Source organism: Salvia splendens, chromosome 5 (genome assembly GCF_004379255.2).
Source record: "Salvia splendens isolate huo1 chromosome 5, SspV2, whole genome shotgun sequence".
Taxonomy (NCBI): domain Eukaryota; kingdom Viridiplantae; phylum Streptophyta; class Magnoliopsida; order Lamiales; family Lamiaceae; genus Salvia; species Salvia splendens.
In genome coordinates this window covers 8,214,933-8,232,345 of record NC_056036.1, presented here as the reverse complement: position 1 = coordinate 8,232,345, position 17,413 = coordinate 8,214,933, and the positions used below count along the sequence as shown (strand labels likewise).

Here is a 17,413-nt window from a genome sequence, read left to right as displayed (position 1 = left end):
CAGTGTAATCACTCCTCATCAAATACGTTAATAATAAGAGGTCATTTTTGTAATTGCCTTTACCAGTGCTGAGAGCATGCTTATCAAGAGGTTCCAATTTTCCTTACAAGTTGAGCTCCAGCGTAGGTCAAGATGCTAAGGTAAATTAACTTCAGCCTACATACTATCAATCGAACCAAAACTAGATATATATAAGTAAAAACATTCACCATGAAAATGAAGGTGGTGTTTTTGATCATAATACCGTCATAAATATCCACTGACATATACCGTGAACAGAAAGTTCAAACGCAACACATCAAAGTCAATACAGTACCAAACATGTCTGTTAGCAGTCGCACGCACTTGTATCATTTTTTGTAATATTACAACTCAGCTAGACACTGGGTTATACTGTGGACTGAAACTTTGAGCACTCACAAAAGAGAACTCACATAAAAAAACGGTTCAGCCTCTCTGGCTTGTGTTGCAACCTCCTACAAAGATGTAGGGATGTCATTGGCTGCATCACTTGCCAACTGTTCCAACAGCAAAAGGTGACCTGTGTGTGTCCCAGTACATCCTTCTCTATAAGAGATCATTTATAGTATTTCATAACCTCTTGTTGATATGCTATATAACCAGCTCTACCAGAAGAGCAGCCTTGGAGGAACCGTGAACAAAGAGGTTGACAGAAGAATTGAGTGAGCTTTTTCCTGTTAATTCTTCATCGCCCGAGCTGCCAGCTTCTTGCAACCAGAATATCTGAATTTCACACAAACAAAGTGCTTTATTGCTTTTTCTATGGAAACATAATGTCATTCAGGTTTTTCTAAGACAAATGGATACTCTCAACTTCACATGCATTTGTCTGACCATGGTCAGTAAGCAATTGATACAGCGGATATAGTTAATAAGGCAAAAAGTAGCATTTCAAAAAATGATAAGTCAAAGAACTCAATTAGCATGCCATTGGACAAGGCACACTACCAAGCTGGGAAGAATATCAAAACTATGCTGATGGACAAGTGAAGCAGATACCAAAGATATTTGAGATGGAAATTTTGATGTAGATGAAGATAACAGTAAATCGCGCTCCATGACATGTTACTCAACTTTCATCGCATGTTACCAAAGAACTTATTACACAATACACTGAAAAAGTAAGACATATATGTATGGTAATGCAGAGGATATCAGTCTAATCAATATTGAAATAACTTTGTTAGTTATATAATATAGTATAGCAAACTCAAGATTGCTTATTCCAACAATATTTTTCCTTGTTTACCTAGGATAAACACTAGTAACAATGTTTTGCTTCACCAATGGATCCTTCTCCAATTAATACAGCATTTGACTAACACAGAGTACCAAAAATAGCTACAATTGTTTCCAGAAGGCAAGAAAAACTACCAAGTTTTATAAGCAATAAAAATGAACCATGTGATAATGCATAAATTGCAAAGAAAAAGCAATAAGGTTTTGGGTGACTGAAATGCACATAGAGGCAGCACTACTAAATGGATAGTAAATTACGAGTAATCATGTCATCTAATAATTTTCTATCCCATTCTTGGCCTTGCAGAAAAGGATAAGCAAAGACCAGGCACCATTTAACTCTGAGGATAAACAATCACATCTATACATTCATTTCCTTAAGATGGCCTTATAATACATTTATGAAAAAAAAGTTTCAGGTTCAACTTCAAATATCAACACTCGCAAGAAGGTTGTTTATTTAAACTCCAACTACAAAATACATGTGATGCGGAAGTAGGTAGACTAATACAAACCTTGGGTGCTGGATGCAACCGCTCTTCTTCTATTACTTGTGTTCCTTATGTTAGAGTACCAACTTGAACCCCTCGGACAAGAAGTCATCCCTGAGAAATAAAAAGCAGTAAGCCAATATTTCAATAAATCAAGGCAGAGATATGAATTTATGCCAAATTATTCACCAAGGAGTCAAGGTACTTTTGTATAAGAAATTGCCTCTAACTTTCTTGGAACAAAACTAATAATTGCTCAAGAAACCATGTGATGTTACATTAAAAAACAAAAATAAAAAAAGGCACTGCTATTCATTGGTTGCAAGTGACCCTCCGAGAATACTATTCAAAGTTGACTTGACATTACAAGTAAACGCAAGTCAATATTAATTCCTATATAATCAGACAGCCAACATATATATACATATACACAGATTCCAACATAATCAGCTAGCTAATTACATTACCTTGTACTTCTGATCTTCCCCTTTCTTTTCTCCTTCCGCTGCACTTTTTTCTTAACCTCAGCCACGCTATTATCAAGCTTAACAAGGCTCTCAACGCAAACTTCAGCATAAAACACAAACGGAAAACCTTCAACAACAACCTCCTCAGCTGTGTGGTTAGCTAAATCATACCAAAGAAGCCTTTTATCATCGCAATTCAACAAAACCTTGGCACCGTCCCTCGAATAAGTCAATGGCTTCACGATGTCATTCCGCTCTATCAACGGGGGGCTAATTGTGAGCAATTTCATCCAAGATTTTCTCACTCCATACTCCTTCATCACCCAAATCACAACCCTGTGCCTACTTGTGCAAACCACACAAAGACAACCATCCAGCACATCCAAACTAACATCAACACCTCGGATCCGGATCTCTGACGGCAACATTATTGGAGTATGCTTCTCTGTCCTCAAATTAAAAGCCATTATCACCGCGGCGGCTTCAATCTCCTCCGGATCTTCCACCAGAGTATGCATAACGCCGTTAAGGTGCACGCGCCAATTCCCCCTCAAAAACGGCAGCGCATAAGGGAAATCCCCAATTCTCCGCCAAGATTTCGACCTTAGACTGAAGATCTTCGTCTCGGAAGCCATCCAGATATGCGTTATCTTATGCCTAAATTCCGCAACCCTAACAACCTTGTAATCATCGCTCTCGGAATCGTATCCGAATCCATACGCAACCTTACCGTACGATTCAAACGGAGCTTGCATCTCAGTCGAGCAATTGGGCAAAGTCATGTATTCTCGCGAGAAAGTGTTCCACAGAACAAGCGGATCGCTCATCACAAGCACTATTCCGTTGCAGGAATTCGAGATACCATCGACGCTTTTGTAATAGAACGGCGGCTTGATGACATGAGCCTTGTCGAGCGTCTCCAAATCGACGCTGTAAACGCCGAGGCCGCCGATGATCAGATTGCGGTGAGAGGTGGATATCAGCGATTGGCGGAGATGCAGGTTGATGAAATTGTCACTTTCAATCAAATAACACCACGTTTTCGCGACGGCGCGGAACCGCTTGAGCGATTTCACTGGCAGGCGGCGGAGGATATCCTCGATGAGCTCGAACGGCAGATTCGGCATTCCTATAGGTTTGAGCTATCCTTTCAAAAGTCAGAACCGTTTCACACGGTTTGGTTTTCTTTATTAAATAAATATAAAAATTGATGGAACTTTCGAGAGCGTGAGGCGTGATACAGTCACATGAGCTACGTGATTGTGAGTTCTTCAATAAGTGTGTTTTTCAATAACTGATTTTTTAATTGTAGTTGGCTTGATTTTGAAGAATTCGAAAAAGATAAAGAGAAAAAAGAAAAACAGATAGGGGTGGTTGGTGATAAAAAAATGACTTGTCGTGTCGGAGATGGAAAAGGTGAATGGAGTTGGAAACCGGCGGCGGTAAGTCTGTAGGTGTCGTCTCATTTGAGAGGCCTTGTTTTCTTTATCTTTTATTATTGCAGGAATTTATCTTCTTTTTCACTTTTTTTTAATTACTTTTGAGAACTTGCCAAGCACTTTCTCAGAATCCAAGTTGTTGATTCGATTAGTATTTTATTTTACACTATGCATCCATAACGCGGTATACTATATTGAGTGCTTGGAGAATAGACTTTTATTATTCACGGTCCCCAATCCTTTAGCATACTATTTGAGGTATTTATTACACTATTTTTTAACATTTATCTACTTTTTTTCATCTTAGCTTTTGCATTTCTGTAATTATATTACACTATTTTTGAACATTTGTACTTTTTTTTCATCTTTTTTTTTGTAATTCAAGGACTGAAAATCTGAAATAACTTTGGTATATACTTTCGTTCTTTTTATTTAGGTATTTCTCTATGTCTCTCTTCTGTATCTTTCTACCTCTCTAAATCTCCAATCTATATCTATATAAGCATAAAAATCTAAGGGCATCATTAACCCCGTCCCCATTTCCGGCCCCAAGTCCCATCCACGTCATCATTCCTCTACAATTACGGCCCAGGCCACAACTGCTGTAACCCTGCAGGTTGCGGCCCGGGCCGCAACTGATAAATGACAATATTCACAACTCCAACCTATTTAACTCGTAAACGCAATTCGTTGAACAATTGAAACCGGGAAAATGCATAGTTCCTCGCAAGCCACAATGTCTCGTGCGGAGTGTACTTCTTCGGCCCATCCTCCTCCCCGACCTTCTCCTTTCTCCGCTCTTGAGCGGGCTCCATCTCACTGAGCTCGAACTCTTCGGTGTTGACCGGCGATGTAATGTCGACATTGCTACCGACTCCCGGACTAGGTTGTGTCTGCGATGGTTGCGACGACGGTATGTACCAATTGTTCGAGTTAACGAACTCCTCCATCTCACGTTGATCGCCGTTGAACCAATCCATTGGCGCCGAAACAAAGGGTATAATAGAGTATTGAAATGGAACACGAGATTGAAATGGATGGAACGCAAGCTCGTATTTATAGACATCGAATTAAAAAAAAAATTGGATTTGCGGCCCGACCCGAAGAGCGTGTAACGCTGGGCCGGGACGCGGGACGCTCCCCAGGCCGGGAACGCGGCCCCGGGACGGGCCTGAGCCGTGCCGCCCTTCCGTGTAATGCATGGGACGGGCCGGGACTCACGATTTGCGGCCCGGCCCATGGCGTTACAGATGCTCTAATCTCCCGCTGTCATTCAAACTACAAAAAAATGAACTGTCTTCACATTAAAATGATAAGCTACAGATTAGGGAGACTTTAGAAGGAAGAGCATGCACCTAACTGGTGGTGGCGGGAGGTGAGCTGAGCACACGGTGAGGGGCTAACTTGAGCGGCGGCTCCAATCACATGAGAGCGCTGGTCATTTCTTTTTTTTTGGATATCTAAACCTAAATTGAGTTGTTAGCATTCTTTTTTGGAATACTTCAATTAAGTTTGGATTTATTTTTTTTACTAAATGAATATTTCAATTAAGTTTGGATTTTTTTTACTAACACCCCAGATGTGGAGTCCGCCATCGCCGGCACCGTGGCAACAGACACCCCAAAATCGGGGTCAGTCCCCCTCTCATCATAAGAGGTACGTGGGTCGTCTCCAATCGGGGTTAGGTGACTACCGACCCAACATGGACGCGATCAACTTTCCGCATTCTGACATCCCTTCTCAACTCCAATCCTCCAAATTCCATTCCACTCAATCTCCTCTAGGTGAATCTGATAGATTCACATGGGAGGAGTTGATGGGGACACCGGAGACCCCGACGTCCGAACGTGTGGAGACAAGGAGAGGAGGGGTGGGAGAGGCGGCAACAGCGGTGTGCGAGGCGCCGGCGGCGACGGAGAGCAGTAAGGCGCTGGCGGGGGGCGAAGCGGCGGCAGGGGGTGACGGTAGCGGTGGCGTTGGCAGTAGCGCCAGTGGCGGTCGACGGGGGACTTTGTACAAAGAGGCGGAGTCCGTTGCTATTGCCAGGGTCTGGGACGCGGTCATGACGGATGTCATAGTTGGCACGGATCAGACCGACATATGCTTCTAGAAGCGCGTCCTGGCGGTGTATAATGAATTCAAACTGTCAGGCAGCGCCGAGCGTACACATGACCAGGTCCTGAAGAAGTTCGGCAGGATCACTAGAGCTCTCAAGAGGTTCATGGGTATATACGAGAACCAAATGCGCTCTGCTGAGAGCGGCCGTAGCGAAGCCGACATAAAAGCGTTGTCGATGCAGTTGTTCAATACTGAAGGCTTCTCCAAGTTCTGCTACTGGGAAGAATACCTCGTTCTGCGGGACTCTCCGAAATTCAGAGCCATCTGCGAGGAAGAGAGTGCTACTGGTACTAAGCGTACAAGACTCAGCGTCTCCGACAACTACAGCAGTAGAAGCGGCTCACGTCCCTTCGACCTCAACGACGATGTCCTGGAGGAGCCCCCCCTCGTCCTTCTCCCGGCACACACGTTCACAGGGCCAGCAATCCTCAATCCGAGACGCTAGATCCTCCACCCAGTTCTCTGCTGCGGGCACGTCTGCATCACGCCCAGCATCGGCCGCGGCGGCGATGACCAGCACCCTGGAGAAGCAGATGATGAAGCAACTTCAGGATACTTTGTCCTTGTATGAGAAGGCGACCGACCCGCCCACTAAGCGGATGTACTACGACCTCATATTGAGGCTGAGGTCGAGGTTGGGGTGGGAGGAAGCGGCGGCGACGGGAGCGGTGGGCGACGACGATGGCGAAGAAGAAGCGGCGGATTCTGATGACGCCACCGAGTAAGCGACGGTGGCAGTGTTTTTTCGGTGTTTTTTTAGTTTTTTTTAGTGTTTTTAGAAAATTTTCGTGGTATAATTTTACCCCTTTCTATACTACAATGAAGATTTGGTTTTAATTTTTTTATATTAAATCATGCATTTTTTTATAATTATTATAGTCCGATATGCATTTTTTTATTTTAATTAAATTAAAATATCTCAAAAAATAAAAAATAAAAATAATTGGTGGCTTGACCATGTCCACTATTAGGGTGTTGCCCGGTCAAATTTCATAGCCTAGGCCAAGTTTTTGTGGCTTGGGTAGGGCCACGGGATATCCTATCATGGACACACTTCGACGTTTACTAGACCGTAGTACATTTCAGTCCTATCATTTCTTTTTTCTAAGCACTAATCAAACGTCATTTCATTTTTCTACATAAAAATCAAAGAACATTAAATGTGAGTACTTTAATTTTTATTAACGTGGACATACTCAAACGAACACTAAATGTGAATACTTTAGTGCTGTACTCCTCTACGGGGTATTTATTAAGAGCATATCCGTCCTTGTCAAAGAGCATGTCCTTCTCCAAGAGCATAAATGTAGATTTTGACCCACTTTTTTTTTTTTTTTTTTTTTTTACACATTACTCTTCTGCAAGAGCACAACACTTATATTCATGTTTTTCCGTAAGAGCATGCTCAAATATTCCATCAATTTATTCTTCAATTTCAATACTTCGATTACTAAAAACATTTTTACAATATTAAAATGCATTAAAAATATCCGAAATACTATTACAAATTACTAAAAATTTAAAAATTACAAATTAAAATCCTAAAAATTAAAAATTACTCCCTCCGTTTCACCATAGTTGAGGCGAAACTTTTCGGCACGGAGTTTAAGAAATGGATGTTGAGTGTGTTGAATAAATAGATAAAATAAGTAAGAGAGAGAAAAAGGTGGAAATAATAAAGTAGAAAGAAAAAAGTAAGAGATAGTAAAGTAAAAAAGAGAAAATAATTACTATCTATGGAAATGACTCAACTATGAAGAAATTTCTCAAAATGGAAAAATGACTCAACTATGAAGAAACGGAGGGAGTACATAATTAAAATCCTAAAAATTAAAAGTTACTACATAATTAAAATCCTAAAAATTTCAGTTGAGAGAGTTGTTTGGTGTAGTGTGATTTTTTTGTGTTGAAATGGAGGTATTTATATATGAAAGTGTGAATTTTGAGATAAAAATAATGAAAAATAAATTAAAAGTGTGGAAAAAATGGATATATTTTATTTGAAAGTGGGAAAATATTTTTTTTATTAAATCTAAAATTTTCATATTTTTTCAAATTAAAAAATGATAAACCAACAAACAATCAGAGCATGCCACGTCGCTGCTCGTGCTCTTGCCCTCTAAAGTGGGCATTCTCATAAGAACTTGATCAAAAAAAATTTGAGTACCATGTCCGTCTCGTAATAAACAAGACATTATTTTGATACGAGATTTAAAAAATTGAAATATAAAAATTATCTTGAAAATAAAATATAAGAGAAAAAAAAAGAGAAATAATAAAGTACATAAAAATAACAGAAAAAATATTATATTTTGCTTTGAAAAATGAAATAATCACTCGCTTATGGTATGGTGGGATGTAGAGAATAAGTGTAAAATTATACTGAAACTAGTGTCCTAAAAAATGAAATATTGAGTAGTACATAAAATAATGTGTAGTGGTTTTAAAAAGCAGGGCATTTGTTCTTGAGGTTCTTTTCCTATAAAATGTAGAGTAGGAGTGATACATTCCCTGAAAATCCACCATCCATCTATTCCTTTTCTCCCAATCGCAACATCTAATGACACAAAAGGGCAAGACGCCATCCACATTTCTTCTTTCGTTAAAATAACGCACATATTTGTATGCTTATGCTTATGCTTATTGTTGATGGGATTTATCGGTTTTAGGTTCACCCGACGATTTCTTGGCCTCAGCAGTGGAAGCTGCTAAGCAAGCTGGCGAGGTGCCGTCTCTCTCATCTCCAAACTTTACTGCTGTTATATTCCCATTCCTTTTGCCACATCAATGGACTTGTTCTCTAAATGGAATTTGATTTTTGTTTTTTTAAGATTATTCGATCTGGATTTTATGGGGCGAAACAGGTGGAGAACAAAGGAGAGGTATAATTAATTTTGCTTTCGATGTATTGGCTTCCAATTGTTCTGATCTTGTGATGAATGCTGATGTGGGAGAAGCATCAGGCTTGAATGTTTCATTGAACTCATATTAAATTACTGTACAATTTTCGGTGTTGGATTATGTAAATAAATGTTTTCCGATACATTAGTTTATCCGAGTATGCTGCAAAGTTGGAAATGTTTGCTTCATGTGGTCTTGCAGTCTTCATTGATTCTGTGGATAGGATTGATCAATGAACACCAATTTAGTGACTGTGAACTTAAATTTCATGATGAGAGGACAGCAATAAAAAGACTCCCGTGGCTACTAAATTTTGAGCTTGAGATTCCAAAAAGAAAATTGTCTTACTATTTGAGTTGGTCATGATGGAAGCACTAAGAAGTTGTACGATAGTTCACACAAAATACACTGATAATTTGACCCTTTTTTTGTTTGGTGGGGGCTTAAGCCCCCACTGGTTTCACTTGGGTCTGCCACTGACAATCATCGTGTACATTTACCTGTGATTTGATGATATTGATGATTTTTCAGACTTTTTAAATCGGGGATGGGATAGATATTGGTAACTTAATTACTCATCGCCCTATTTATTGCTTCTGTACTTCTCCACTCAGACTACAATGGCAATGCTTCTGTCCTATAATACTTCTTGTGTGTCAGTGGAATAAACTGTATATGGGACGACAACAAAGACTCTCTAACTTGGCCAAAAATGCTAGTAATGGGATAGAAGAAACAACATGCCAATAGTCTTGAGGTTCTAGTTTGCTTCAGATGAATTCTTAGCTGATAGATAATTTCCACTGTTGCTTCTACGAAGGTGGATTTGGTGACGGAGACGGATAAGAAATGTGAAGAGCTCATATTCACTTTTCTCAAAAAACAATACCCTGACCATAAGGTTGGATCTTTAGGCATTTTCCTACTTGCAGTGGCATTTCTCTTGTTGGATGCCTCTCCATGCAGTGTCGTATGTCTGATATTGATCTTTGTTAACCTTAGTTCATTGGCGAAGAAACTGCTGCTGCTGGTGGCAATATGGAATTGACTACTGAACCAACTTGGATTGTTGATCCCATTGATGGAACTTTTAATTTTGTTCATGGGTTAGTATGTTACTTTCTTGTTCCTCTGTAGTTATTTTAATAAAGTTTTATTACAAATACCAAGCTCATAAGCTCCAAATCGAATGTGTTGCAGGTATCCATTTGTGTGTGTATCTATTGGATTGACAATTGGAAAGATTGCAACAGTTGGTGTTGTCTATAATCCAATTATGGATGAGGTAGGATGAGGATCTACTACTTTCAAGTATTATTCAACGTGTTTTATTTTCTGATGCCTTTGCTTTCTCATGTCCAATACGAAATCCACTGAATTGATTTGTGAGTCCCTGCAAATTTAAGGAAATATAGCTCAACAAATAACCTATACACATAGCTCCTTTGTTTTGATCAAATTATTTTATATTCTTGTCTATCTTTAAATAATTAACTAATTGATGTTCATGAATGTACGTATGATTAGCCAATGGAGCATTTATGTAATTTTGGTTTTCTGCTGTAATTTTAGTGTGTGCTTCATAACAAAATTGACAGCTTGATGTGCAATTTTAAGCAGAATTTGTGTTTGAGAAGTAGATAATAAATCTTGGTTTCAAACATAGCTTTTTACAGCAGTTCGCGGCAAAGGTGCTTTTCTCAATGGGAAACCCATTAGAGGTGAGTGCTTCATTTATACGTGTTATTGCCCATTCATGTTATGGCTTGCCTGACCCTGCTGCAAAATTTGTGATGTGCAGTATCATCTCAAGACGAGCTCGTGAAATCCCTTCTTGCTGCAGAGGTAATATGCTAATTGATGGAGAGGAATATGTATTTGATTATTTAGTGAAATGTGAACCTACATGAAGGTCATACTCACCTAATCTGTAATCTTGAAGTTGCAATTGTTAGAAAGTGTGTCGTATCCTTTTATCTGCAGTGAGGTAATCCGTATTTCGCCTAAACTGAAATAACAGGTGATTGCATCACATGAGAAATCCATCGTGGATGCCTCTACGAATCAGATCAATAGCTTACTCTTCAAGGTGGCTCATTCATTTCAATGATTTAACCATTTCTTGCATTTACATGTGGGTGGTTATAGATGAGAGTATGCATTGCCACTTGGTCAGGTTCGGTCACTTCGGATGAGTGGCTCTTGTGCTTTAGATCTTTGTGGGATTGCGTGTGGGAGGCTTGATCTATTCTACTTAGTTGGGTTTGGAGGCCCATGGTAAGATTTTAAGGTTTTTTGTTGCTATATGGTCAAATAAAATACTGAATCAGGTCATCTCTCCAGGGATGTGGCTGCTGGTGCTGTTATCATAAGCGAAGCTGGAGGACTCGTCTTTGATCCGTATGTAACAACTCATCCACTTCCTTGAGAAATAGCTAATTTCATTGTTGTGTGAGGGAAAGGCCCATATAGAACTATTGAAATAAAGAGGGACCATATTACAAGCACATATCAATGTAGTTTCTACCTCTTTTAAAACAAGGAAAGAAAATGTGAAAATTATGGAATATGCAGAGGTAAAGGTGGGAGAAGGCTACTTGGTATCGACTACGACACTAGCTTCTATCACCCGTAAATACATAAATGCAACATCAACTTAAGTTAAGCAGTAGAATGTTAGTCTTTAAATTTAATATTGCAATTATAAAAAAGAAGAAACTTATTGGATTTTTAGCTAGGTTAGGGTAATGCTAACTTTATATAATCGTTTTATGCATCTTGAACTCATATACATATATTCTTTCCAGCTCGGGTAAGGATTTCGACATCACAGCTCAACGAGTAGCAGCTTCGAATCCTCTTCTGAAGGATGCATTTGTCGGGGCACTGCAGCAGTCGGAATGAGGGAACCCTTTGTGAGACCAAACACTGATATATTTGACAAGTTAGTTATGTTTCTCTACAACATTTGCAATGTGTCCTTAGTTGACTATATGGCATGTTCGGTTTCTTAGACGTGAATTGACAATAAAAGATAGGGATCCTGATTGTGAATTGCCTATGTTACGGATAGTGTTTCTCGACGTCATGTTTGGTTTGATGGTTTATTATCATGAATTGGGTTATCCACTGTTTGGTTCGTGCGATACCTTTCTCCCTTAAAATATTACCTATCATTCTCACGCACACCTCACACAAACTTGTTTAAAAGGGATTGAGATGTGAACTCAATCCCTTTTCATAGTAAGAAAGCGCTATAAAAATGAATAACTAAAGTAATAAATGAGATGTTAGAGGGAATATTTGACATACCTTTTCATAAATTTTGATGAAACAACATAGAGAAGAATATAAAATATACTACTCCATTATATAGCAATCAATCAATAGAGTATAAGTAGAGAATTAGTAGTAGTAGTAGGATTATCTGCCGGACATGAGATGAACTAAGCCTTGATTCTCATAGAAGGAGCCAATGTCCCAATCCTCAGTGGACGAAGATAATGTCATCAATGCCACCACAATAGATCTCATGCTTGGCCGTAGCTGCGGATTCTCATGTGTGCAAGCCTTAGCAAGATGTGCTACCTTAGAGACGGAGTCCATAGAATAGTCATCTCCGAGTCTTGGATCAACTAACTTTTGCAGTGCTTGTGTTTGATCGGGATCGTTGAAGGCTTCTTCGAACAGAGCAACAAGGCCTCTTGATTCTGCTACCACTTCATTTGTCCTCACAATTGCTTCCTTTGCAGATATTAGCTCGAAAAGAACTACCCCAAAGGCGTACACATCTACCTTGGGAGAAACATCTCCATATTGCGCGTACCTGCATGTCATATGGATTAATACACTAGAAATAAACTCTATGTACAAAATTATTCGAACGAGGAGAATGGAGATGTTGGCAGGTTACTCTGGAGGCATGTAACCGAAAGTTCCAACAAGACGCGTTTGCAGAGAAGCACTCCCCACCTCAGTCAGTTTGGTCAGACCAAAATCAGCAACCTAGTAGTAGTAATAAACAACACATCTTAAATAATTAAGAGAGCCTCAATTCTATATTAATGTAGTACTTCTATTTGTTTTCATTCCGACCTTGGCACGAAAGTGGGTGTCAATCAGGATGTTAGCACATTTGATATCACGATGAATGTAGACCGGAACTGTGTGCTCATGAATGTATTCAAGCCCTCTTGCTGAGTCTAGGGCAATTTGCACCCTTGTCGACCAACCCAATGCCTCCTTAACTACATATAATCAAACATATATAAGAGCATGACAACAACTAAATGATACTCCTAGTATGATGTTTGTAAACTGCAGCATATAATAATACCTTTGCTGCGTAAATGCTGACTTAGGTTACCGTTGTCAATGTACTCGTAAACTAGAAACAGCGACCCTTCGACACAGTAGCCTATCAAACGCACCTGCATTCGCAACATGACTAGTATTTTTTTAGTATTGTTGCAAATCTGTAACGTTAACAAGAGAGAGTTGTGTTAATGTTTATTAATTACCAAGTTTACGTGATGAACATGGGTTAAGACCTTGAGTTCGGCTAGGAATTCCTTCGATGCTTGCATGTCCATCTTCTTGATCGCAGCTTTCTGCATTTGCCAACTCAAGTTATTACATGCGAAAAACTAGTCATGACATGTTTCGAAAATGATTATACGTACCTCGCCTCTTAGCTCTGCATAATAAACAGCTCCAAATCCACCTTGTCCAATTTTATTAGACAAACTGAAATCATCTGTGGCCAAAGCTAGCTCTTCATATGTGAACTCCACCGACTTATCGACCGTGATTCCCTTCAGCTTCGGAAACATACTATCAGCAGCAATTCTACCAGATTCTGGGTCCGCCCCAACGCCTAAAATTGGTCAAATATTTAATATGCATTCAGAAAAAAAATTGAAATGCAAAGATTTTTACTGTACCATTGATGGTCTCAGTGTGGAGAATCAATGACTCTTTGGTGGGCTTTCGCCTTGTGTACAAGACAAAATAGAAACACAGTGCGAAAGAGGCTGCTCCAAGTGCTGCTGCAATGGATATGCCGGCAATGGCTCTACCAGAGATGCCTGCACGCTAGCCGGTTAGAATAATGATAAGGTTTGGACTTTGGAATAAGAAGACCAACCGTTTGAACTGCACCAACAAAACCATAAGGGGGATTAGCATAAATAATAGTGAAGCTGAAACTGAAAGAATAAGATATACTAGCATCCATATCCTCCTGTACCTTGACTTGAATGGGGGATATGTTCCATTTTCATCTGCAATAAATTAATGCACTTTATCAGATCCACATCCACATAAAGCTAACTGAACTTCACAAATTGTTGGATACTTGGATATGATTATGGTCTCTAGCTCAATCATAAGAAGGATAATTGGATATTGTGATGCCGAATATATTGATATTAATTTGTTGAACATGTTTAATCTTGGATCTGCGGTCGTCAACAAAAGGGTTGGTTGCTATTCATTAATTACATGTGCAACCTCTTATCAACTTATGTATGTCATTATTCTTCAATTATAACATAAATTAGAAAAGGAGATGTGGTGGGAAACCTTTAATTAAATCACGAGTTGGGGAGTGTGACCGGGTCTGATGTATATTTGTTTGGTGCATTTTTTAAAATTATTTGTCTTGATGCGACCAAGATTATAATATACTCATGAACTGGTCATCCCTCACAAGAAGGGATGTCAATGCAGCCCGCAACCCGTGGGCTGACCCGAATAACCCGCCAAATTTATAGGGTTAGGGTTGAAAATTTCTAGCCCGATAAAATTACAACCCGATTAGCCCGCACCCGATTAACCCGCAACCCGTTAGGGTCAGACCCGAAAACCCGATGGGCTGGCCCGAAAACCCGATAAAATTTCTATTGTTCTATTTGTTTGACTCCGAATTGGACAATTTCATTGATTATTTTTATAATATAGATAACTAAAAAAATAACATTCAATTTTATATTAAACATATAAATTATATATTAATTTTTTATTAATATAATAATAAATAAATAAATAAATTAGAAACTTCTAATTCATTAATAAATATTTAAATTTATAAACATGTTTTAAAACATGCTTTAAAATATTTAAATTTATGTTTTATTTTTTACACAAATCTCAAATATTAGTATTTGATCATGTTTGTGTTTGAGTTTAAGTATAAATCTCGAATTTATCATAACTAAATATTTATATTTTATAAATATAACTAATTTTCGTCATTATTTATTGGATTAATCGCATGTTAATTTTATCGGTAGCAACCCGATTAACCCGCTGGGCCAGCCCGAAACCCGAGCGTTTAGGGTTAGGGTTGAACTTTTATAACCCGAAAAAATCTCAACCCGATTAGCCCGCACCCGATTGACCCGCAACCCGAGTAGGGTTGGCCCGAAACCCGGTGGGCCGGCCCGATTGACATCCCTACTCACAAGACTACAAATTTATCATAAATATTCTTGCTTATATTCGCTGGATGCTCCAACAACACAAAATAAACAAAATTGGATTAACAAAGTACATACATTAAATTTATCTTTCGAATAGGTGCTCTGGATTTCAAAATAAATTAAGGTATCTATAAAACCAACTTTATACTGATACCTAAAGCTACGAAAAAAACACAGTTAAGTTTGAATTAATCTAAATCAAATATACATAGCGCTAGCTCTTGATTTTTTATTTTTATTTTTCAATTTGATCAACAATTTATCAATGAAAAATCATATACAAACTGAAAGTAACGTGATCATACTACATTTAGTTCCTTATCATCCGCCCATATTTCATACTCACTATAAATAGCTTTAAAATTTTATCTAACTACTACTATAAGTAATAAGACGTTAGGCTAGTTAGTGTATATAACATATGAAATGATGATCCAAAAGTAAAAGTTATATTAGTAATTATTACCAACATCTTCTGAATTACAAATAACCAACACAATAATTACAAATAAGGCAGCTCACTAACCTTTAGCGGGCAAGAAAACGGTCCCCGACCCGGCCTCGAAATTCGAAACCGGGTTGAACTCTTTTAGCAACTCGGGTGGGACCCCAGTATCTGCGGCCAATGACACCAGGGTCTCCCCAGGGAGGAGGGGGTACGTGGCAAACAGCCCGTACGCACTACTCACCTTGGGGTCCCCACAAGAGCAGTTGACCGTCACATTGATGGGGACCGAGTCGGGTACTTGGGTTGGATCATACACATTGACCCGCTGGATCCAATAGTCGGTTGTGAGGTTCGCAAAGGCGAACTTCGCGACCCTACTATAAGTGTCATCCTTTTGAGTGATGTAAGCAAACGTGTGCCCTAAGAAATCCCCGTTGAGGCATTCGCACGTGAAGGGCACGTTGATGCGGGTCCCGGTCCGGATGCTATCAGCGCTCGGTACATGCGGGTTGTACCGGAGAATGTCTGGGAGTTTTTGGTTGAAGATATTGGCAATGTAGGTGAGATTCGAACCTTGCCAGACGTAGTAGGACGCGATGGCGAGATCGCATCCCTTTTTACATTTGGCTTCGGCGTCGAAGCATGTGAGGAGAAGGGTACAGAGGAAGATTGCTATTGGAATAAGTTTGATTTCTTTTTTGGAAAATATGTTCATTTTTTTGGAGAGGTTGGAAGAGGAGGAACAAAATGAATTATGAATGATGATGAGAAGATTCCGTGTTACGATGGAAATTGTTGAGGCAAAAATGCTGTATTGTCATTTCATTAAAAAAATTATGAGCTGTAATTTGTTTATTAGGGATAGTTTATATAGTATATGTGCCATGTGTAGACATTATCAATGTCTACTATCTCTTAAGGGACGTGGATATATGATGTTTTTATTTGTTTGGTTTGTCTTTTTCATTAGTTGAAATGTTGAATAATGGTTTATTAGTAAACAGGCACAAACTAGAATTCCAAACTGGTAGTGTATGGTTTGTTTTGACTGAAATTTTGGGATTTTATATTGTTGCCGGACAGTTTCTGTAAATATATAAAATAATCCTTGAAAGCTATGGCATTACAATGGAACTTTTATAAATTAATGGATGTATAAAAAAAATAATCCTTGAAAGCGATGGCATTACAATGGAAATTTATGTTTATTGTTACACTTGAAACACTATTTATCTGTAATGTTATATTACACAATTAAATACTCCATCCATCCACGATTAGAAATTTAGAAGTTCTGGTTAGTTCTGCACAACAAGAAATACACAAGAAAATTTCTTAAATAGAAAAAGATAGTATAATGTAAGTACATACTTACCATATACATCAAGAAGTAGTAGTATAAAATTCTTAACTAAAAAAGGATCGAAATGACAAACCAAAACTCCTAATCACATAGCAGTATATTTTTTATTCCTGAGTTACAACTCTTACAACTCTCACACGAAACCAAAGTTATTGTTAATATCGTAAGAATTCAACAATCTTTAATTTTACTCCACTAAATAACGTTTGACACGCTTTCATATAATACAAAGTTTTGTTTGAAAATAAAATGCGATTTCCTTCACAGAAAAGAGGAGGGGGGGTCCTCTCTAAGTCCACAAGTTTCAAATATAATATGGAATTTGTAGTAAAAAAAACATATTTTTAAGATAAAATAAATAAATACTATACAACAATTTTTCTAGCATGATTTTACATGCAAGTTTTACTTTATACTCTCCAATTCAGAAACACTTAAAAGAGT

At 38.5% G+C, this 17,413-nt stretch overlaps 2 protein-coding genes, 1 long non-coding RNA gene and 1 pseudogene across 4 annotated transcripts; 2 read left to right on the top strand and 2 right to left on the bottom strand.

The window, feature by feature from the left end:
• Nucleotides 1-211: 211 nt before the first annotated feature.
• Nucleotides 212-3,537, bottom strand: LOC121804913 (F-box protein CPR1-like). The gene is made up of 3 exons (XM_042204622.1): nucleotides 2,219-3,537; nucleotides 1,776-1,865; nucleotides 212-744 (listed from the first exon to the last, which is right to left on the bottom strand). The coding sequence occupies exons 1-2, from the start codon at nucleotides 3,343-3,345 to the stop codon at nucleotides 1,826-1,828; spliced, it is 1,167 nt and encodes a 388-aa protein (XP_042060556.1). The 5' UTR covers nucleotides 3,346-3,537; the 3' UTR covers nucleotides 212-744; nucleotides 1,776-1,825.
• Nucleotides 3,219-4,096, top strand: LOC121804914. Its single transcript, XR_006051227.1, has 2 exons — nucleotides 3,219-3,353; nucleotides 3,531-4,096. It is a non-coding gene; the product is annotated as an uncharacterized LOC121804914 (long non-coding RNA).
• Nucleotides 4,097-8,197: 4,101 nt separating this feature from the next.
• LOC121804509 (inositol monophosphatase 3-like) lies at nucleotides 8,198-12,724 on the top strand. Of its 2 annotated transcripts, XM_042204080.1 has the most exons (13): nucleotides 8,198-8,348; nucleotides 8,445-8,500; nucleotides 8,607-8,657; nucleotides 9,497-9,577; nucleotides 9,679-9,782; nucleotides 9,877-9,961; nucleotides 10,343-10,397; nucleotides 10,478-10,521; nucleotides 10,697-10,765; nucleotides 10,853-10,953; nucleotides 11,020-11,076; nucleotides 11,484-11,620; nucleotides 12,429-12,724. In XM_042204080.1, the coding sequence occupies exons 1-12, from the start codon at nucleotides 8,336-8,338 to the stop codon at nucleotides 11,578-11,580; spliced, it is 813 nt and encodes a 270-aa protein (XP_042060014.1). In that variant the 5' UTR covers nucleotides 8,198-8,335; the 3' UTR covers nucleotides 11,581-11,620; nucleotides 12,429-12,724. The 2 variants fall into 2 exon arrangements, with proteins under 2 accessions (XP_042060014.1, XP_042060013.1); XM_042204079.1 differs by lacking the exon at nucleotides 12,429-12,724 and having other exon boundaries at nucleotides 11,484-11,822.
• Nucleotides 11,967-16,321, bottom strand: LOC121804507 (annotated as a pseudogene).
• Nucleotides 16,322-17,413: the final 1,092 nt, after the last annotated feature.